At 46.2% G+C, this 17,794-nt stretch overlaps 1 protein-coding gene across 3 annotated transcripts; it reads left to right on the top strand.

Annotated features, from left to right (window-relative positions):
- Positions 1-7,262: 7,262 nt before the first annotated feature.
- On the top strand, positions 7,263-17,794 carry LOC101104266 (putative killer cell immunoglobulin-like receptor like protein KIR3DP1). 3 transcript variants are annotated; one of them, XM_042232525.2, is made up of 8 exons: positions 7,263-7,347; positions 7,488-7,523; positions 8,679-8,957; positions 9,883-10,182; positions 11,255-11,557; positions 12,531-12,581; positions 13,317-13,434; positions 14,379-17,794. In XM_042232525.2, exons 1-8 carry the CDS (start codon positions 7,314-7,316, stop codon positions 14,398-14,400), a joined length of 1,143 nt encoding a protein of 380 aa, XP_042088459.1. In that variant the 5' UTR covers positions 7,263-7,313; the 3' UTR covers positions 14,401-17,794. The 3 variants fall into 3 exon arrangements, with proteins under 3 accessions (XP_042088459.1, XP_060254174.1, XP_060254175.1); XM_060398191.1 differs by having other exon boundaries at positions 14,213-17,794; XM_060398192.1 differs by lacking the exon at positions 13,317-13,434.

The raw sequence follows: 17,794 nt of genomic DNA, 5'->3' as shown, positions 1-17,794 counted from the left end.
AGATCACTTGCCCCAGGGACGCTTTGCACATGTTGTGTTTATCCATCAATATTTGCATGTTTTGTCTTTTTTGCTTCTTTTCACCAAAGTGAAGGATTTGAGAATCTTGTGCCTTTTAAGTTATCAGCTGTTGGCACAATGTGGCTTGGTTCAACCAAGCGGAGGGCTTAAGAGGATAACACCATGAGGACCCTGGTGTGAACTGAGCTGGCAAGTGGGGTGAAGATCAAGCTCCACAGAGCCTTACTTGCTCATTGAGCTCTCTGTGTGTGACGTCTCTCCTTGCTTAGAACTAAGCCACCCAAGAACTCTTTTACCAAGAAATGTTAGGATCGCTTAAAGTGAAGACATTCTGGGGCCCCCATGTTGCTACTGTCACTGTTTCCATTTTCCCCTAATTATCCTTTTTTTTTTTTTTTGGCCTTTAGGTGCAGGGAGCAGATGTCATAATCTTTATTTTTCTGAATGTTCACTGTGTAAACATGAACCCCAGTTATTCTCATATATCTTCTTTTAAAAAATATTTGAATGTTAGCATTTGATGCCCGCATACTTCAGAATCTGAATTCTTCAACCAACTACAGAAGATGGGTTTACCTGGGTCATGGGTGTATTTCTGCTGTGTGCACCAATACTTAGTACACAGTCGGTGCTCTGCGATAATTTATGAACTGACCAAAAATGAGAAGTAAATTCCACTTCTGGAGGGACTAGGAAAATAAACTAATGAGTCATAGTTGGAGCCAGACTGTCCAGGGCTGATCAGGTCGAGAAGCTGCGTCCCACCCTCTGGAGTGGGCGGTCAGCCTGAGCAGAAAGAGAAAGAGCTGAGGCCTCAGGTCTGGGCTGAGATGCCTCCGGAGCCCTGCCTAGTGACATCGTCACCGGGTCCACGGAGGGGCCGCCCCCTGCTTCGGGTCATCGGCCGTGGGAACGCCTAGGGTTGGCGCCAGCCCCCCAGGGACCACATCCTGCTTGTCCTCTAGGGCCCCGTGGTTTCCCTCATCTCTACAGGGAGGGGGCGGGGGCGGGGGCGGGGGCGGGGCGGGGGCGGGGCTGGGGCTGGGGCGGGGCTGGGGCGGGGCGGGGCTGGGGCGGGGCTGGGGCGGGGGCGGGGCGGGGACGGGGCGGGGCGGGGCGGGGCGGGGGCGGCTGGGCACTTAAAGCTGCACACATGCCTTCCATCCATTCTGAGCTTCTCCTCCTCAGCCAAATGTGCAGGGCAGGGAGGGGACCACAGGAGGGCACCGGACGCCCACCCTGACCCCAGTTCACGGGAACCTCAGGGCTCAGGAACGTGGAGGAGCCAGGGATCCTGATGGGAAGAGAATCAACCTAAGCTTTTGGTGGCAAATCTCTCCCTTCCAGGGCTGAGTCTGGGCCAAGGGACCCTGAACCATGCAGGTGTGTTCGCCCGGGTCTCCTGGGACCCATGTCTCACTTGAGTCCCAGGAACTTGGTGGGAGGCAAGGTCGGGACACTGGGATTCTAGAGTGATGCTGGTGAAACCTGGAAGGGCTCCTGAGCTGAGCTGGGAGTGAGCGGTGGGGACGTCCTGGGACTCAGCCTCTGACTTCCTTCCAGGGACCTTCCACAAACTCACCATCTGGGCTGAGACTCTGGGGCAGCTCAGGGTGCCCATGTGCATACACCTTATGCAGAGTTGGAATGTGAGAGTGAGCACACAGACCAGCAGGGAGGATGCTGCAGCTGGCCTGCACTATTTGGAGAAGGAAATGGCAATGCTTTCCAGTATTCTTGCCTGGAAAATCCCATGGACATTGGAGCCTGCCAGCCTACAGTCCATAGGTGCTGGGGCACAGCTCTGGTGGATCCAGGGTAATTCAAAGCGGGGACTGAGTCACCGTCCTAGGAATTAATTGCTTAATTAAAAATATAGAGGGAGATTAGAAAGAAACAGTGTAGTAAGAAAATTAGTGGAGAAAAAGAGGCTGAGTAATTTGGTTTACATGGAATACCAATCGAGTATCCACGCTCCAGATGGGTATTCAGCCAGAAGGGGAAAGAAAGAACGACTCGGGGAAATCATTCTTACCAGAAACTGATCCAATTTCTTTATTTTCAGGTTTGCTCATATACCTTTTTTTACACATAGAGACAAATGGAAATTTTAAAGTCACACGGGGCTCAGCAGTCCTGACCTTTATCAAAATCAGGTGCTTCATATAAATGCATACAAAAAGGTCTTAGGGGTTTTACATCATCTTCTGGCCATGAGGCCTGCTGACATTTTATGATCCTTTCTTTCTGATAACCAAAAAACTTATTTTCCAGGGGTGATTTTTCTTAAACCAGGCACCACCCTCTGAAGGTACCAGATAAAGTTGCATTCCTATAGAGTGAGGGTGTAGTGGGTTACAACTAAGAAAGGAAAATACTTAGCCTCTGGTTTACATGATTAATCTAAAGGTTAATACTTATTTCTCCTATATGCTAGTTATATATCCATTAACATGTATAAGGGCAGGAGATTTAGCAGCAAACATAGGCCCAATAAATGAAAAAACCCTTCACCAATATAATTCCTAATCAACCCACTATGCTAATAATTTCTAACTTCCTAAAAGAATCTGCCTTTAGTAAGTCTAAAACATCTCATGCCTCTCACGGGTGGGAGGCTGTAAACAATCACATGTGGCTGGACGAACTTGTACAGGCAGGCTAGATAACCTTCAGAGGAGTTCGTAAGTTGAAACACTCTTGTCACGCCCAGGAATTTTTTATTGACTGGAGCTGCAAGTTAACTCCGTCTCCAAGAGAGGTGGCGGGGGGGGGGGGGGAGTCAGCCCCCTGTAAAGTCAGAGGTATAGGTGAGAGCATAAGACAGTAAAGTAGGCACTCTGGTTTTGGGGGTAGATGCTTGGGAATAGGGGGTATCCTGAGCCTCAATCTCGCCTTTGCGTAATGCCAAGACTCCTTCCTCATGATCTCTGCCAAGGGTAGAGTTCCTCAGGCTGGCTCCTGGCATATAGGGTTGCAAAGAGTCAGACACGACCGACTTCATTATCTTTTATTTTATTTTAAAATTTATTTATTTCACTGGTTCTATTTTTAATCTCATCATATACATATTCTATTGAAGTGTAGTTGAGTTACAAAGTTTCAGGTGTACAGCACGTGATCTCAATTATACAAATATGCATACATTATTTTTGAGATTATTTTCCATTTTAGGTTATTACAAGATATTGACTATAGTTTCCTGTGCTATGCACTAAATCTTTGCTGCTTGTTGCATATCATTTTTAAAATTAGAAATCTAGCATTGTATTCATACTTCTATTTTTAAATTTATGGTGTATTCCACGTCAGTGCTATGCTACACTGAGAGTGAAAGCATGATGCCCATATCCCACCATGTCCACATTAAAGTAAATGGAAAGCAACGGCAATGTTAATTGAGGGAGGAGATATTGAATCGCATTGTGTTACTGGTGGGCCTTCCTGGTGACTCAGAGGATAAAGAAACTGTCTGAAACACAGGAGACCTGAGTCGATCCCTCGGTTGGGAAGATCTCCTGGAGAAGGAAATGGCAACCCACCCCAGCATGCTTGCCTGGAGAACCCCCATGGCAGAGGAGCCTGGCGGGTCACAGCCCATGGGATCACAAAGAGTCAGACATGACTGAGGGGCTAAACTATTCTCAAGGCTCTGAACTTGAAAGGTATAACACTTTCCCATTCGTATACAGATAAAAAGTGGCAGAACAGACAGAACCTTTTGTGTTGTCACAGGCTTAAAGGGACATTATGACCAGGCCTGCATGGACAGCTTCACGAACAAAGGATTCCAGATTAAAGGATTTCCACACTGCAGGGGACGTAAGTACAGCGATGGCTGATCCATGCTGATGTGTGGCAGAGGCCATCACAATACTGCAATTGTCCTTTAATTAAAAATAAATAAATTAAGTGGAAAAAAAGCTTGCAACAGGACTTCCCTGGTGGTCCAGTGGTTGGGAATCTACCTCCCTATGTGGGGGACACAGGCCCGATCCCAGGACTGAGAAGATTCTACATGCCTCGGGGCAGTTAAGCCCACGGGCCGCAAGCCCATGTGCCTAGAGCGGGTGCTCCACAACAAGAGAAGCCACGGCGATGAGAGACCCTACTCCACAGCAAAGAGCAGCTGCCTTCCCACACCTAGAGAAAGCCTGTGCACAGTGACAAAGAGCCAGCACAGACAATAACTAGTTAATTAAAACACTGCACCAACCAGCCGCACCTCCTCCTCCTCTTTTAGGGTGTGTGTTTGTGTGTGTGTGTGTGTGTGTGTGTGTGTGTGAGTTCACACGTGGGAGTTTAATCTGTATTTTTCTCTCTTCTTGGAATTTTCTTCCCCATGGGCTAGGGTTATTTTACATTCAGTAAACACTGTTTGACCATACCTCTCACTCCCCCAAAAGCCCATCTAACTCAGGTGAGACAATTCTGTGGGGCACATGTTCGCCGTCTCGTTGGTCTGTTGGCTTTCCAGCTAAAGTCACTATTCCTTTCCTGAAGACTTCATCACTCTGTCCCTTGACAAGAAACGTGATGTTGGACTCAGAGCACATTCATGAGACATTTGCCGAGGTGTGGTTCATTTTAGACAAAATCCAAATTGTCACTCTCACAATTGATATCTGTGGTTTAAAAGAAGATACACAGATGGCGAACAGGCATATGAAAAGATGCTCAGCATTGCTAATTAGTAGAGAAAGGCAAATCAACACTGCAAGGAGGTACCACCTCATACCGATCAGAATGGCATCATTAGACACTTGATGAATAACAGATACTGGAGAGGGTGTGGAGAAGAGGGAATCCCTCTTACACTGTTGGGGGAGTGTAAGCTGGTGCAGCCACTGTGGAAAACAGTATGGCAGTTCCTCAAAATAAGTAAAAACAGAGGTTCCATATGATCCAACAATTCCAGTCCTGAGCATATATCTGGAAAAAACTATACCTTGAGAAGATTGATGCACCCCTATGTTCACAGCAGCAAAACCTACAATAACCAAGACATGGGAACAGCCTAATTGTCCATCGAGAAATGAATGGATAAAGAAGATGTATATGCTTATACACAGAGAGAATGGAACACCACTCAGACATTTAGAACATGAAATCATTCCATTTGCAGCAGCAAGGATGAACCTGGAGATTAACATGTTAGTGGAAGTAGACAGAAAGAGAAAGACAATTTTCTTGTGATATCACCCGTATGTGGAATCTAAAAGGAACATATCAATGAAACAGGAACAGACTCACAGACATAGAGAACAGGCTTGTGGTTGCCAAGGAGGGAAGGACTGGCAGCTTGGGATTAGCAGATGCAATCTATTTATACGTAGAATGGATAAAGAATGAGGTCCTACAGTATGGCACAGGGAAATGTATTCAGTATCTTGGCATAAATCAGAATGGAAAAGAATATACATGTTGAGCTGAATCAATTTGCTGTACGGCAGAAATGAACTATACTTCAATACATTTTTTAATTTTTAAAAATCTGTATGTGAGACAGCAAAAGAGATGTGTAGAACAGTTTTTTGGACTCTGAGAGAGGGCGAGGGTGGGATGATTTGGGAGAATGCCACTGAAACATGTATAATATCATATATGAATTGAACCACCAGTCCAGGTTCAATGCATGATACTGGATGCCTGGGACTGGTGCACTGGGACGACCCAGAGGGATTGTATGGGGAGGGAAGAAGGAAGGGGGTTCACGATGGAGAACACGTGTATACCTGTGGCAGATTCATGTTGATGTATGGCAAAACCAATACAATATTGTAAAGTAATTAACCTACAATAAAAATAAATAAATTTACATTTTTTAAAAAATTTGTGGTTTAAATATCTGCAATGAAACACTACATGGCAATAAAAATGCACAAACTGAAATGACAAGGAATACAGATCAATTCTGAAACATGATATTAAGTAAATAAAAGGAGATTTTAAGAAGGGTGACTGTACTGTTACTCCATTGCATACATAATGGTCAAGAGAGGACCTGATTTATTACTTAGGGAGCATCACTAATGTTAAGAACCCCTGCCCTCAGCACAATGGTGTGGAATCAGTGCCCTTACTCAGGTTCTTTCCAGTCTACGAACAACAGTTGAACTGGGTGTATGTCTGCCCTTTGAGTCCTGAAACAGCTGGGCCATTGTGTCCCAGTTTGGAGTTGATTGTTGTGGACACGCCCCTCACTCAAGCATCCTAGAGCTTGGAAGTCTCTACTTGACATATTTTGTGTTCATCTGAGTATCTAGGAAGCAAGGTGGTCCACCTTTTCAGGCAGAACAAATCCCCCTCCCCAAAAAACACCACAGTCACCTTTACACACGTTATCTTTGTGTACATGTGTGGTCCTTGGATTGGGAAGGGAGGAAGAGAGAGAGACAGAGAGAGTGTTGTGTGTGCAAAGTCTCCACTCACAGTCACGAAATAATTTCAGATGAAGAAGAGTCAGACAAAGACAAATATCACATGATATCGCTTATTTTGATATCTAACATACTGCACTTATTTGCAAAACAGACTCACAGAGAAGGAACTTATGGATCCACAGGGGGATAGTGTCTGGGTGAAGTTAGATTGGAAGTTTGAGATTGACATATACACCAGCTATATTTTAATGGATGACCAATAAGGACCTACTGTATAAAACAGAGAATTCTACTTAATATTCTGTAACCACCTAAGTGGGAAAAGAATTTGAAAGGCAACAGATGCATGTATCTGTATAACTGAATCACTTTGCTGTACACCTGAGCTAACACAGTTTGGTCCTTAATCCCATATATTACAATGTAGAATTTTTTTCATATTTTCAAAGAGCCATAATACGCATGTCTGGTCCTCCATAAGAATGCAGAATAAAAGTCTCTATTAATGAGTCATTAACTGGCAATCTGAACTGAGCCTGACATACGAGGTGGGAGCATGTGATTTGTCTTCTGCAAAGAGTTAACGTTAATGAGATTTACCATGAGCTTGGGAAAAGCATCCTGCATGGTATACACTGAAGCACAGTTACTACTTCCTAAAGGCAGCAAGATCTGTTCGAATCCTCTTAGGTTTACAGTGTTTAGGGAAACAAATGTGATGCTCGGGCCATGAGGTCTGCTCGGTGATGTGGCTCAAGTCAGACTTCCATCCCTGGTGTGAGAAGAGGCTGGCCATCTTCCCATGTGACATGAACCAGGCTGACTATACCAACAACACCGACCGCTTCCGCATCCTGTGACTCAGTCAGCTTTGCTCAGTTCTGCCGCCCATCTCACAGAAGCAGAGCCATGTGCCCCACACTCCTCAGCCTCCTGAGTCTTGGTGAGTCTGGAAGACATGGTTGGAGAGGTTATGATGGAAATCGTGCGGTCCTCGCACCACTGACCAGGTTCCCTGGATGAGGGTGCCAGGCATGTGGGGTCCATCAGAATTAGCCATCTCTGACATGGTTTTCCTTCTAGGAATCTGTGTGAGTCTGAGGATCTGGGCAGCTGTGGGTGAGTCCTCCCCATCCATTATTTCTCTGTTGAACAGAGCATTTCTGGCTGATGCAGATGACACTGGGGGCCGGGGTGAGCCCCTGTCTGTACAGTGAGAGCCGCATGCTTTGTGGATCCCAGGTCCTCCTATTGGCCTTGATACTCATCTTCACTCTCCCCAGAGGTTAGCCCAGCTCTGGACTCTGGACCTGAAGGCACAAGGTGAAGTCTGGCAGCTGGGAGCTGGGCCCACTGAGTGCCATTTCAATTATGAGACGGGAGCAATAGGCTGCACCCCACAGATCCCTCTCGGACAAGGAGACTCATGGCCTCCCCATCCAGCCTTAACAACAGGATCTGCAGGAGCACCCACTAGAGCTGAGCCCAGGGCAGGGTCTGGACATCAGGCAGGGCCTCCTGGACCTTGTTGCACATTTGATGCAGGTTAGCTCACAAAGGAGCGGGGTTCAAGGTTTACTTCCTTCTTTTCAGGCAGCTGGCTTTCTCACTGCTTAGTTGTGTTAGTGGTAGTCGCTCTGTCGAGTCCGACTCTCTGCGACCCCATGGACTGGAGCTCACCAGGCTCCTATGCATTGGATTCTTCAGGCAACAATGCAGGAGTGGGTTGCCATTTCCTTGACCAGGGGATATTGCCAACTCAGAGACTGAACCCTGCTCTCCTGCATTGCAGGAAGATTCTTTACTATTTGAGCTACAACAAATGCAACAGGGAAGTCCTTTCCCTTCTTGTCCAGGCATCCATTTTTTGGTGTTTTCCTTTGCCTGCATAGTGCAGCTTGCAGGATCTTAGTTCCCTGATCAGGGATTCAACTCAGGCCCTTGGAAGAGAAAGTGCTGTTTCATAACCACTGGACCACCAGGAAATCCCCAGTGTTTTGTGTTTTCAGAGAAAGTGTCACAACATTTTGTCAACCCAAGGAATGATTCTTGGAGAATCCCTTCCGAGAACTGTATTCTTAGAATCTCAAGATGTTCGTCCTGGGTTGACTGTGTCTCTGTCTGTCCCCAGGCCCCAGGTGGCCATGAGCATCAGGGTGATGCACTTTAGGGGAGAAGAGTTGGAAGAATTGAAGGGGAAGCGCCCACGAGGGCAATGGGGAGAGCGGATCATTCCAATTTTTCTCTCAAAGCCTGTGTCTCCTTCTCTCCTAGGTGAATATGAGAAGCCCTCTTTGTCAGCCAGGCCAAGCACTGTGGTTCCCTTAGGACAGACTGTGACTCTTCAGTGTCACTCTGGTCCTCCATTTGCGATATTCAGACTGTTCAAAAGAGTTGGGACCAGTTTGCACAAGATCCAGGAACAACATTTCAACACCTTCACCCTTGGTCCGGTGACCACGGAACATGCCGGGTCCTACACATGTTCTGGAGCCGACTGGTCTCGCTTTGTGTGGTCCGATGTCAGTGATCCCCTGCCGATTATGGTCACAGGTAGGAGGGGTGCAGCCCAGCCCGGGACACCTGTGCCTGCCAGCAATCCTACCCCAGGTCCACGTGCCGTGCAGCCAAAGACATCCTCAGGACTCCCAGCCAGAACTGAACCAAGGAAAGAGAACCAAGTCTGAGAGTTTAAACTCAGGGTGTTGAATAGAGGGATGTGTTCCCCTGGTTCAGGAAGGAGGAGCCTCCCTAGGCATTAGTTAGACAGGATGCTGCCACTGCCTGCCAACTGGGGGTCCAAGGGTGGACCCTGATCCAGTACCTGCCACTCAGTAGGGAGCTGTAATCCCATATGAAGGAGCTGGGGTCCCAGTTAAGACCAAGTCAGCCCAGGAATCTTTCCAGAGGCATGAAGTGGGGATCACAGATGGGGAAATGTTCACTTTTTTCTCCACCTGCTTCCCAATCTCCTGCCAATCTTCACCCACATTCTAGGAGACAAGTGTGAAGGGAGCCAGGTGTGTATTATACCTGGTATGTATTCTACCAGAGCAGCAGACCCACCCCAGCCCCCCACCAGGCACAATAGGGATGGGATGAATAAGAGCACTGCAACCCACTCCAGGATTCTCGACTGGAGAATCCCATGGACAGAGGAGCATGGCGGGCTACAGTCCATGGGGTCCCACAGAGTGAGACACAACTGAAGGGACTGAGGATGCATGCATGAAGCTGAGAGCAGATCCAACAGCTGAAGAGCTTAGAATAAACACAGAGGAGGCTGGAGGTCTTGAACAAAGAGAAACAGAAAAGCATGAGCCAGAGCCCAAGGACAAGGCTAAAGAAAATGCAACAGAACAGACAGGAAGGGCAGTTGGCTTTGTTGCTTCATGGGGAGGTTTTTCACACCTTCAGATGTCCGGGGAAGTGCCGAGGTGGGGTGACTCACTGAAGCTCACACCCTCTTTGCTCCTAGATGCATCCACAAAACCCTCCATCTCAGCCCACCCAGGCCCCCTCGTGCATGCAGGAGAGAATGTGACCCTCCGCTGTCACTCATCGGTGCTGTTTGAAACATTTATCCTGCACAAAAAAAGCAGCACAGGGCATTTCCAGAGACGTGGAGAGACGTTCACGGGTGGGCATGCCCGAGCTGACTTCTTCATTGGCCCCATGACTGCGGGTAGTGCGGGCACCTACAGATGCTACGGCTCTGTCAGACACTCCCCCTATGAGTGGTCAGCCCCCAGCGACCCCGTGGACATCATCATCACAGGTAAGTGTGGCCAGACCTGTCCCTTCTGCTCTCTGTGTCACAGAAGTCCTGGTGTCCAGTCCAGCATGAGGAACGGGAGAGAATGACAGGCATGCAGAGTCACTCACAAACTCAGGAGAAGGAACAAAGCAGAGAGAGGAGGTGTGAAAGTGGAAGGGAAAAGAGAACAGAGTCCCTGCCGTGTGCTAAGGGGAAGACACAGCCAGTGACAGTGCGAAGGAGCGAGAACGTGAAAGAATGACCAACGGAGAAAAATGCACCAGAGCAGGGACGCGGGCAGTTCCCCGCTCAGGCAGCCACCGATGGTGGTTACAGGGTTGGTTTCCCACTTTCATGTCAGAGTTCCCTTCCTCTGTCAGCAGCACATGTGGTACCAGACGCCCTGCAGTCCAGCCCCTGGCTGACCGAGATGGAGGTCGATGCCATGATGTTGCTCAGCCTCTTGGTTTAATGCATCGTTCTGCACAAAGAGGGAGGAGTGGTCCCTCCAACCCTCCCCGCTAAAGAGTCCCTTCGACCCCTGGGGGTGGGCATGGCAGCCTTGAACACGCCCTCAAGAATGAGACACTCAAAGATTGAATGAGATTCTGGCAATTTCCATTCCATAATCTCTTCTTCTGGGTCAATGCCATGGTTTCTGATAGTCCCTGCAATAGTTAGTAAGTTCCATTTATTTCAAGAGAACTGCACATGTTTAATTTAGAAAAAGTTTTTTAAATTTATGTTTGTTGAAGTCTAGTTGATTTCAGATATTGTTAATTCCTGTTGTACAACAGAGTGATTCAGTTATTGATATACATATATATATATATACTCTTTCTTTAAAAAAGGACATTAAATGACAAACCATTTTAAAAATTACTGATTTGTTCAAGAGGATTTTAAATGACACTCCATTTTTAAAGTTATTTCTGAAGTTTTCCCTGTGCCGGGTATCCCTTACTGTGGGTCTTTCTTCCTGGTGGTGGGCGGCCTTCTCACTGCAGCGCCTCTCTTGTTGCACACTTCTGCTTTAGTCCTCTCTTTAGGATTCGAGTTACTTTGTGCTGAGATCAAGGTCTCTTCCTTGCAGATCGGTCCAGGAAACCGTCACTCTCAGCCCATGGGGGCCCCGTGGTGAGGTCAGGAGAGAATGTGACCTTGGTTTGCAGCTCATCTGAGATCGACTTTGACCAGTTCCATCTGCTCAGGGAGGGCGAGAACCTTGGGCGCCCACTCGCTGCCAGGCGGGGCCCCCGCGGAGCACTCCAGGCAGAGTTCCCTCTGGGTCCTGGGACCCCAGCCCACAGCGGGGTCTACAGGTGCTACGGCTCCTTCTCTCGCTCTCCCTACTCATGGTCAGACTCCAGCGACCCACTGTTTCTGTCTGTCACAGGTGAGGAACCGCTTCCTGGCCCATGCTTTGTTGTTCCTCTTCAGTCAGTATGTTGGCTCCAATTTTTTGTGACCCTATGGACTGCAGCATGACAGACTCCTCTGTCCTTCACTATCTCCTCCTCATTGTGCATTATAGCCTTGTAGTGGTGAAGGGGCCTTCATACCTCAGGGAAGCTATGAGCCAGTCATGCAGGGCCACACGAGACAGATGGGTCATAGTGAAGAGTCCTGGCAAAACGTGGTCCCCTGGAAGAGGAAATTGCAGCCCACTGCACCATTCTTGCCTGGAGAACCCATGAAGAGTCCCATGCTTTACATTATAGTAAATGAGATTGCACTGGGGAAATAGCCCATTTGGGGTTTTGCATAACATCTTACTGTATCGTGAGCTCTATCTCAAGGGCTCTGTGTTGGTGTCAGGGGAACCATAGCATTTCTGGAGAAATGGAGACAATGAGAACCAGAGAAGAGGAGAGATAGTAGATGGCATCTCAACCCTCTTCCGCCTCCTGTATGGATGGTCCACAGCAGAGTCCTGTCTACCCAGGCAACAAAGAAAAGGGTCAGGGTAGACTCAGGGGGAGGAGAGGCTGGGCTGATTTGGGAAGATCAGAGATTGCCTTGGCCCCTTGCTCTTAATGTTTTCCCAGAAGTACCTCTGACATACAGGTGATTTTCCAATTAAGGAGCACGGACACTCGTTCCTGGAGCAGAGAGGATATCTCTAGCTTACAACTGTCTTTCACCACCAGGCATATCCTTCCCGCCTCCTTCCACCATCCCTTCTCCAGGATGGAGTGTCTACTCAGTGCATTCACAGGGAGGGACCAGAAGCTCTCCCCTCCCCCATCAGTGCTCTGAGGGATGACAGAGTCAAGGAAGGCAGGAGGTCAACCTTCCAGAAAGAATAGTCCTCATTCAGTGGGTATGAGGAAGGTTACTGTTCACCCCTTCTGGCTTTTCTCCCCTAGGATCCACTACAAGTACTTGCCCGTCAACCATGGATCCACACACCACAGAAGGTAAGCAAGACTGTCTCCTGTCTCAGCAAATTTCTGAGAAGACAGAGGGTCCCGGTGTGAGTGTTGGTTTTACCACCTCCCAGTTCTGTGACTTTGGGCTCCTCAACGTCCTTGTCATGTCAGCAATTGAGATCATGGTTTGTATTAGAACCAGAGGGTACACTGTGTTTATCATTCTCTGGGACTGGGAATTTCTACATTGAACAAAGCAAGACAGGGTGACTTGACCCCATGCCTAAGGGAGATGCTGAATCTCGCTCCACCAGCATTTTGGGGAAGGATGGTGGACAAGTGGAGGATTTTAGGGAGCACCTTCAGTATGTCCTATTCCTCTGCTAGTGTTTTCTGAACTAAACATTCCACAGTTCAGAAATAGAAATGTGTCTTCTTGAGGATTCCATTCCAGGTCTATGTGGATGGAGGGGGAAATATATGGAGGATTAAAGCAGTCCCATTCATGCAAAAGCACCATGCCTTGTCATACGGGCAGCAGAGCAAAACTGCATTGGTGCCCGGGGAACCTGGTTTCAGACCGCTGCTGGTCTTGCATGGCCTCTTTACTCCATCCCCTGCTAGCAGCTCTTGGATCCTTTGGTGCTTCCTGGGAAGTGGAGACCATACTGATCAGGTTGAGAGCTGCTGACACACTTTGACACAAGGATACAACAACTCCTGTGTGTAGGGCAGGGTGTATGTAACGAATAAGCAGACCTTCTTCCGTTGGCTTGTTGGCAGAAGCACGGCTTCCTCAAGGCCACTCCAGCCAGCTGCACCTTCTCCTTAGGCTCTCCGTAGCCTTCATCTATACCAGCATCTTCCTCGCTGTTCTTGTCTGTCACTGCTTACCCACAAAGTAAGTATGAAGAGCCAAACTCTCACTGGTGCTCTACGCAGTCGTAAGTCTGAAAGAGGGAAGCACAGCATATTCTGACCCAGGGGGAGGTGGGCTCATAGCAGAGAATGGGGTTTTCACTTCCTGTAGGTTAAAAACTGATTTCCATTGTTGTTATCTCTGAGGGAATATCTTCCAGAGAACTAAGGAACCCTGTTTTTTTTTTTATGAAAATATGTGTTAATTTATTCTTAGCTGCATCAGGTCTCCGCTGCAACATGGGGGATACTCATTGCGGTGCTAGGGTGCAGTTGAAGGCTCCAGAGCTTGCGAGCCCAGCAGTTGCAGCATTGAGTATAGTTGCTTCAAGGCATGTGGGATCTCAGTTTTCCCACCAGGGGTAGATGCCACGCTCTCTCAACTGGAAGGTTGGCTCTTAATCCCTGGGCCACCAGGGATGTTCCAAGCCCTGTTCTTCCCTTCAACCACAGTCATCTGTTCTTCTCCCCTTTATGATCTTGGGAATCTGCTGATACACATTAGAGGACGGTCCATAACGGAAGGTGTAGGATGGGCTCCGTGGGTTTGCACAGATTCCAGAGAGAGTCCGTCAGTGGCTGGGCTTATATATGGGACGGTTTTTGTTTTGTTTTTTTAAATTTAGTGGAGTAGAGAGACTCAGCAACCTGGGGGCACACAGCTGCTTTGTTTGGCTTTGATGTCCCCACCAAAGATATAGAGGTCTAGAAGAATTCCCTCCCTCCCCTCCCCGAAAGCCTTAACTCTCTTCCAATCCCAGATTTTGCCATCATGGAAGGAGTGCCCAAGGAAGACAGAATAGTGAATGGCGAGGTGGATCCTCCCAGCCCAAACCCTTGCCGTAGCCCGAGCCCCTCCAATGTGCCCAGTGCTCCAGCATTAGAAGATCGAATTTCATTCCATCATTCACATCTCCTTCCTCTCAGGACCCATCAGCAAAGGATGTGATATTCGTCCACTTGAACTACAGGACCCTCTTTGAGAGACTGTTCACTCCCACTCCCCTGAGTCCCATGACCCTCTTCACCGATATCAGTCTCTATGAGGAATTCAATGTAAACCAAGACCATGCTGACCCTGACTTGGCCCCATCCTTTGAGCACACAGAGTGTTATAAATTGAAGAGCTACATCTCTTTTTAAAAGAGTTCCTCCGTGGGCACTCCTTCTTCTCCTCCAAAGCAGCCCAGCAGCTCTGAAGAGTGGAGTCCAAGAATTATAGGATCGTCTTCAAAAATCCCACCACATCTTAGTAATCCCCTGACTATTCTAATACTCTATTTTACCTATCTAACCTTTTGGGAGAAGGCATTCTAATCAATTGTCCATACAGGGTAGGGTACCACGATCATACTACTTTTTGGAAAATTCCATACAACTTGTGAAATTATTTGTTCTAGCTCTGTGAAAAATAACGCTGGTAGCTTGATAGGGATTGCATTGAATCTGTAGATTGCTTTGGGTAGTATACTCATTTTCACTATGTTGATTCTTCCAATCCATGAACATGGTATATTTCTCCATCAATTAGTGTCCTCTTTGATTTCTTTCACCAGTGTTTTATAATTTTATATATATAGGTCTTTAGTATCTTTAGGTAGGTATAGTCCTAAGTCTTTTATTCTTTCCATTGCATTGGTGAATGGAATTGTCTCCCTAATTTCTTTTTCTACTTTCTCAGTATTAGTGTACAGGAATGCAAGAGATTTCTGTGTGTTGATTTTATATCCTGCAACTTTACTATATTCATTGATTAGCACTAGTAATTTTCCGGTGGAGTCTTTAGGGTTTTCCATGTAGAGGATCATGTCATCTGCAAACAGTGAGAGTTTTACTTCTTCTTTTCCAATTTGGATTCCTTTTATTTCTTTTCCTGCTCTGATTGCTGTGGCCAAAACTTCCAGAACTATGTTGAATAGTAGTGGTGAAAGTAGGCACCCTTGTCTTGTTCCTGACTTTAGGGAAATGCTTTCAATTTTTCACCATTGAGGATAATGTTTGCTGTGGGTTTGTCATATATAGCTTTTATTATGTTGAGGTATGTTCCTTCTATTCCTGCTTTCTGGAGAGTTTTTATCATAAATGGATGTTGAATTTTGTCAAAGGCCTTCTCTGCATCTATTGAGATAGTCATATAGCTTTTTTTTCAATTTGTTAATGTGGTGAATTACATTGATTGATTCGTGGATATTGAAGAATCCTTGCATCCCTGGGATAAAGCCCACTTGGTCAAGGTGTATGATCTTTTTAATGTGTTGTTGGATTCTGATTGCTAGAATTTTGTTAAGGATTTTTGCATCTATGTTCATCAGTGATATTGTCCTGTAGTTTTCTTTTTTGTGGCATCTTTGTCAGGTTTTGGTATTTGGGTGATGGCGGCCTCATAGAATGAGTTTGGAAGTTGACCTTCCTCTGCAATTTTCTGGAAGAGTTTGAGCAGGATAGGTGTTTGCTCTTCTCAAAATTTTTCGTAGAATTCAGCTGTGAAGCCGTCTGGACCTGGGCTTTTGTTTGCTGGAAGATTTCTGATTACAGTTTCAATTTCCGAATTGTGATGGGTCTGTTAAGATTTTCTATTTCTTCCTGGTTCAGTTTTGGAAAGTTGTACTTTTCTAAGAATTTGTCCATTTCTTCCACGTTGTCCATTTTATTGGCATATAATTGCTGATGGTAGTCTCTTATAATTTCACAATTTGTATGGAAATACAAAAAAACTCGAATAGCCAAAGCAATCTTGAGAAAGAAGAATGGGACTGGAGGAACCAACCTGCAAGACTTCAGGCTCTACTACAAAGCCACAGTCATCAAGACAGTATGGTACAGGCACAAAGACAGAAATATAGATCAATGGAACAAAATAGAAAGCCCAGAGATAAATCCACACACCTGTGGACACCTTATCTTTGACTAAGGAGGCAAGAATATACAATGGATTAAAGACAATCTCTTTAACAGGTGGTGCTGAGAAAACTGGTCAACCACTTGCAAAAGAATGAAACTAGAACACTTTCTAACGCCAGACACAAAAATAAACTCAAAATGGAATAAAGATCTAAACGTAAGACCAGAAACTATAAAACTCCTAGAGGAGAATATAGGCAAAACACTCTGCGACATAAATCACAGCAGGATCCTCTATGATCCACCTCGCAGAATACCGGAAATAAAAGCAAAAATAAACAAATGGGACCTAATTAAAATTAAAAGCATCTGTACAACAAAGGAAACTATGAGCAAGGTGAAAAGACAGCCTTCGGAATGGGAGACAATAATAGCAAATGAAGCAACTGACAAACAACAAATCTCAAAAATATACAAGCAACCTATGCAGCTCAACTCCAGAAACATAAACGACCCAATCAAAAAATGGGCCAAAGATCCAAATAGACATTTCCCAAAGAAGACATATGGATGGCTAACAAACACATGAAAAGATGCTCAACATCACTCATTATCAGAGAAATGCAAATCAAAACCACAATGAGGTACCATTTCACACCAGTCAGAATGGCTGCAATCCAAAAGTCTACAAGCAATAAAGGCTGGAGAGGGTGTGCAGAAAAGGGAACCCTCCTACACTGTTGGTGGGAATGCAAACTAGTACAGCCACTATGGAGAACAGTGTAGAGATTCCTTTAAAAATTGCAAATAGAACTGCCTTATGACCCAGCAATCCCACTCCTGGGCATACACACCGACGATACCAGAATTGAAGGAGACAGGGGTACCCCAATGTTCATCGCAGCACTGTTTATAATAGCCAGGACAAGGAAACAAGCTAGATGTCCATCAGCAGATGAATGGATAAGAAAGCTGCGGTACATGTACACAATAGAGTATTACTCAGCCATTAAAAAGAATACATTTGAATCAGTTCTAATGAGGTGGATGAAACTGGAGCCGATTATATAGAGTGAAGTAAGCCAAAAGAAAAACACCAATACAGTATACTAACACATATATATGGAATTTAGAAAGATGGTAATGATAACCCTCTATGCGAGACAGCAAAAGAGACACAGATGTACAGAATTGACTTTTGGTCTCTGTGGTAGAGGGAGAGGATGGGATGATTTGGGAGAATAGTTGAAACATTTACTGTCAGGTAAGAAACGAATCGCCAGTGTATGTTCAATACAGGATACAGGATGCTTGGGGCTGGTGCACGGGGATGATCCCGAGAGATTATATGGGGTGGGTTGTGGGATGGGGGATCAGGATTGGGAACTCATGTACACCCGTGGCTGATTCATGTCAATGTTTGGCAAAATCAATACAGTATTGTAAAGCAAAATAAAGTAAAAATAAAAATTAAAAAAGAAAATTCCAGTAAAGCATAAAAA

The sequence above is a fragment of the Ovis aries genome, chromosome 14 (assembly GCF_016772045.2).
Source record: "Ovis aries strain OAR_USU_Benz2616 breed Rambouillet chromosome 14, ARS-UI_Ramb_v3.0, whole genome shotgun sequence".
Taxonomy (NCBI): domain Eukaryota; kingdom Metazoa; phylum Chordata; class Mammalia; order Artiodactyla; family Bovidae; genus Ovis; species Ovis aries.
Note: the sequence above shows the minus strand (reverse complement) of the source record. Positions and strands in the feature narration are given on the sequence as shown.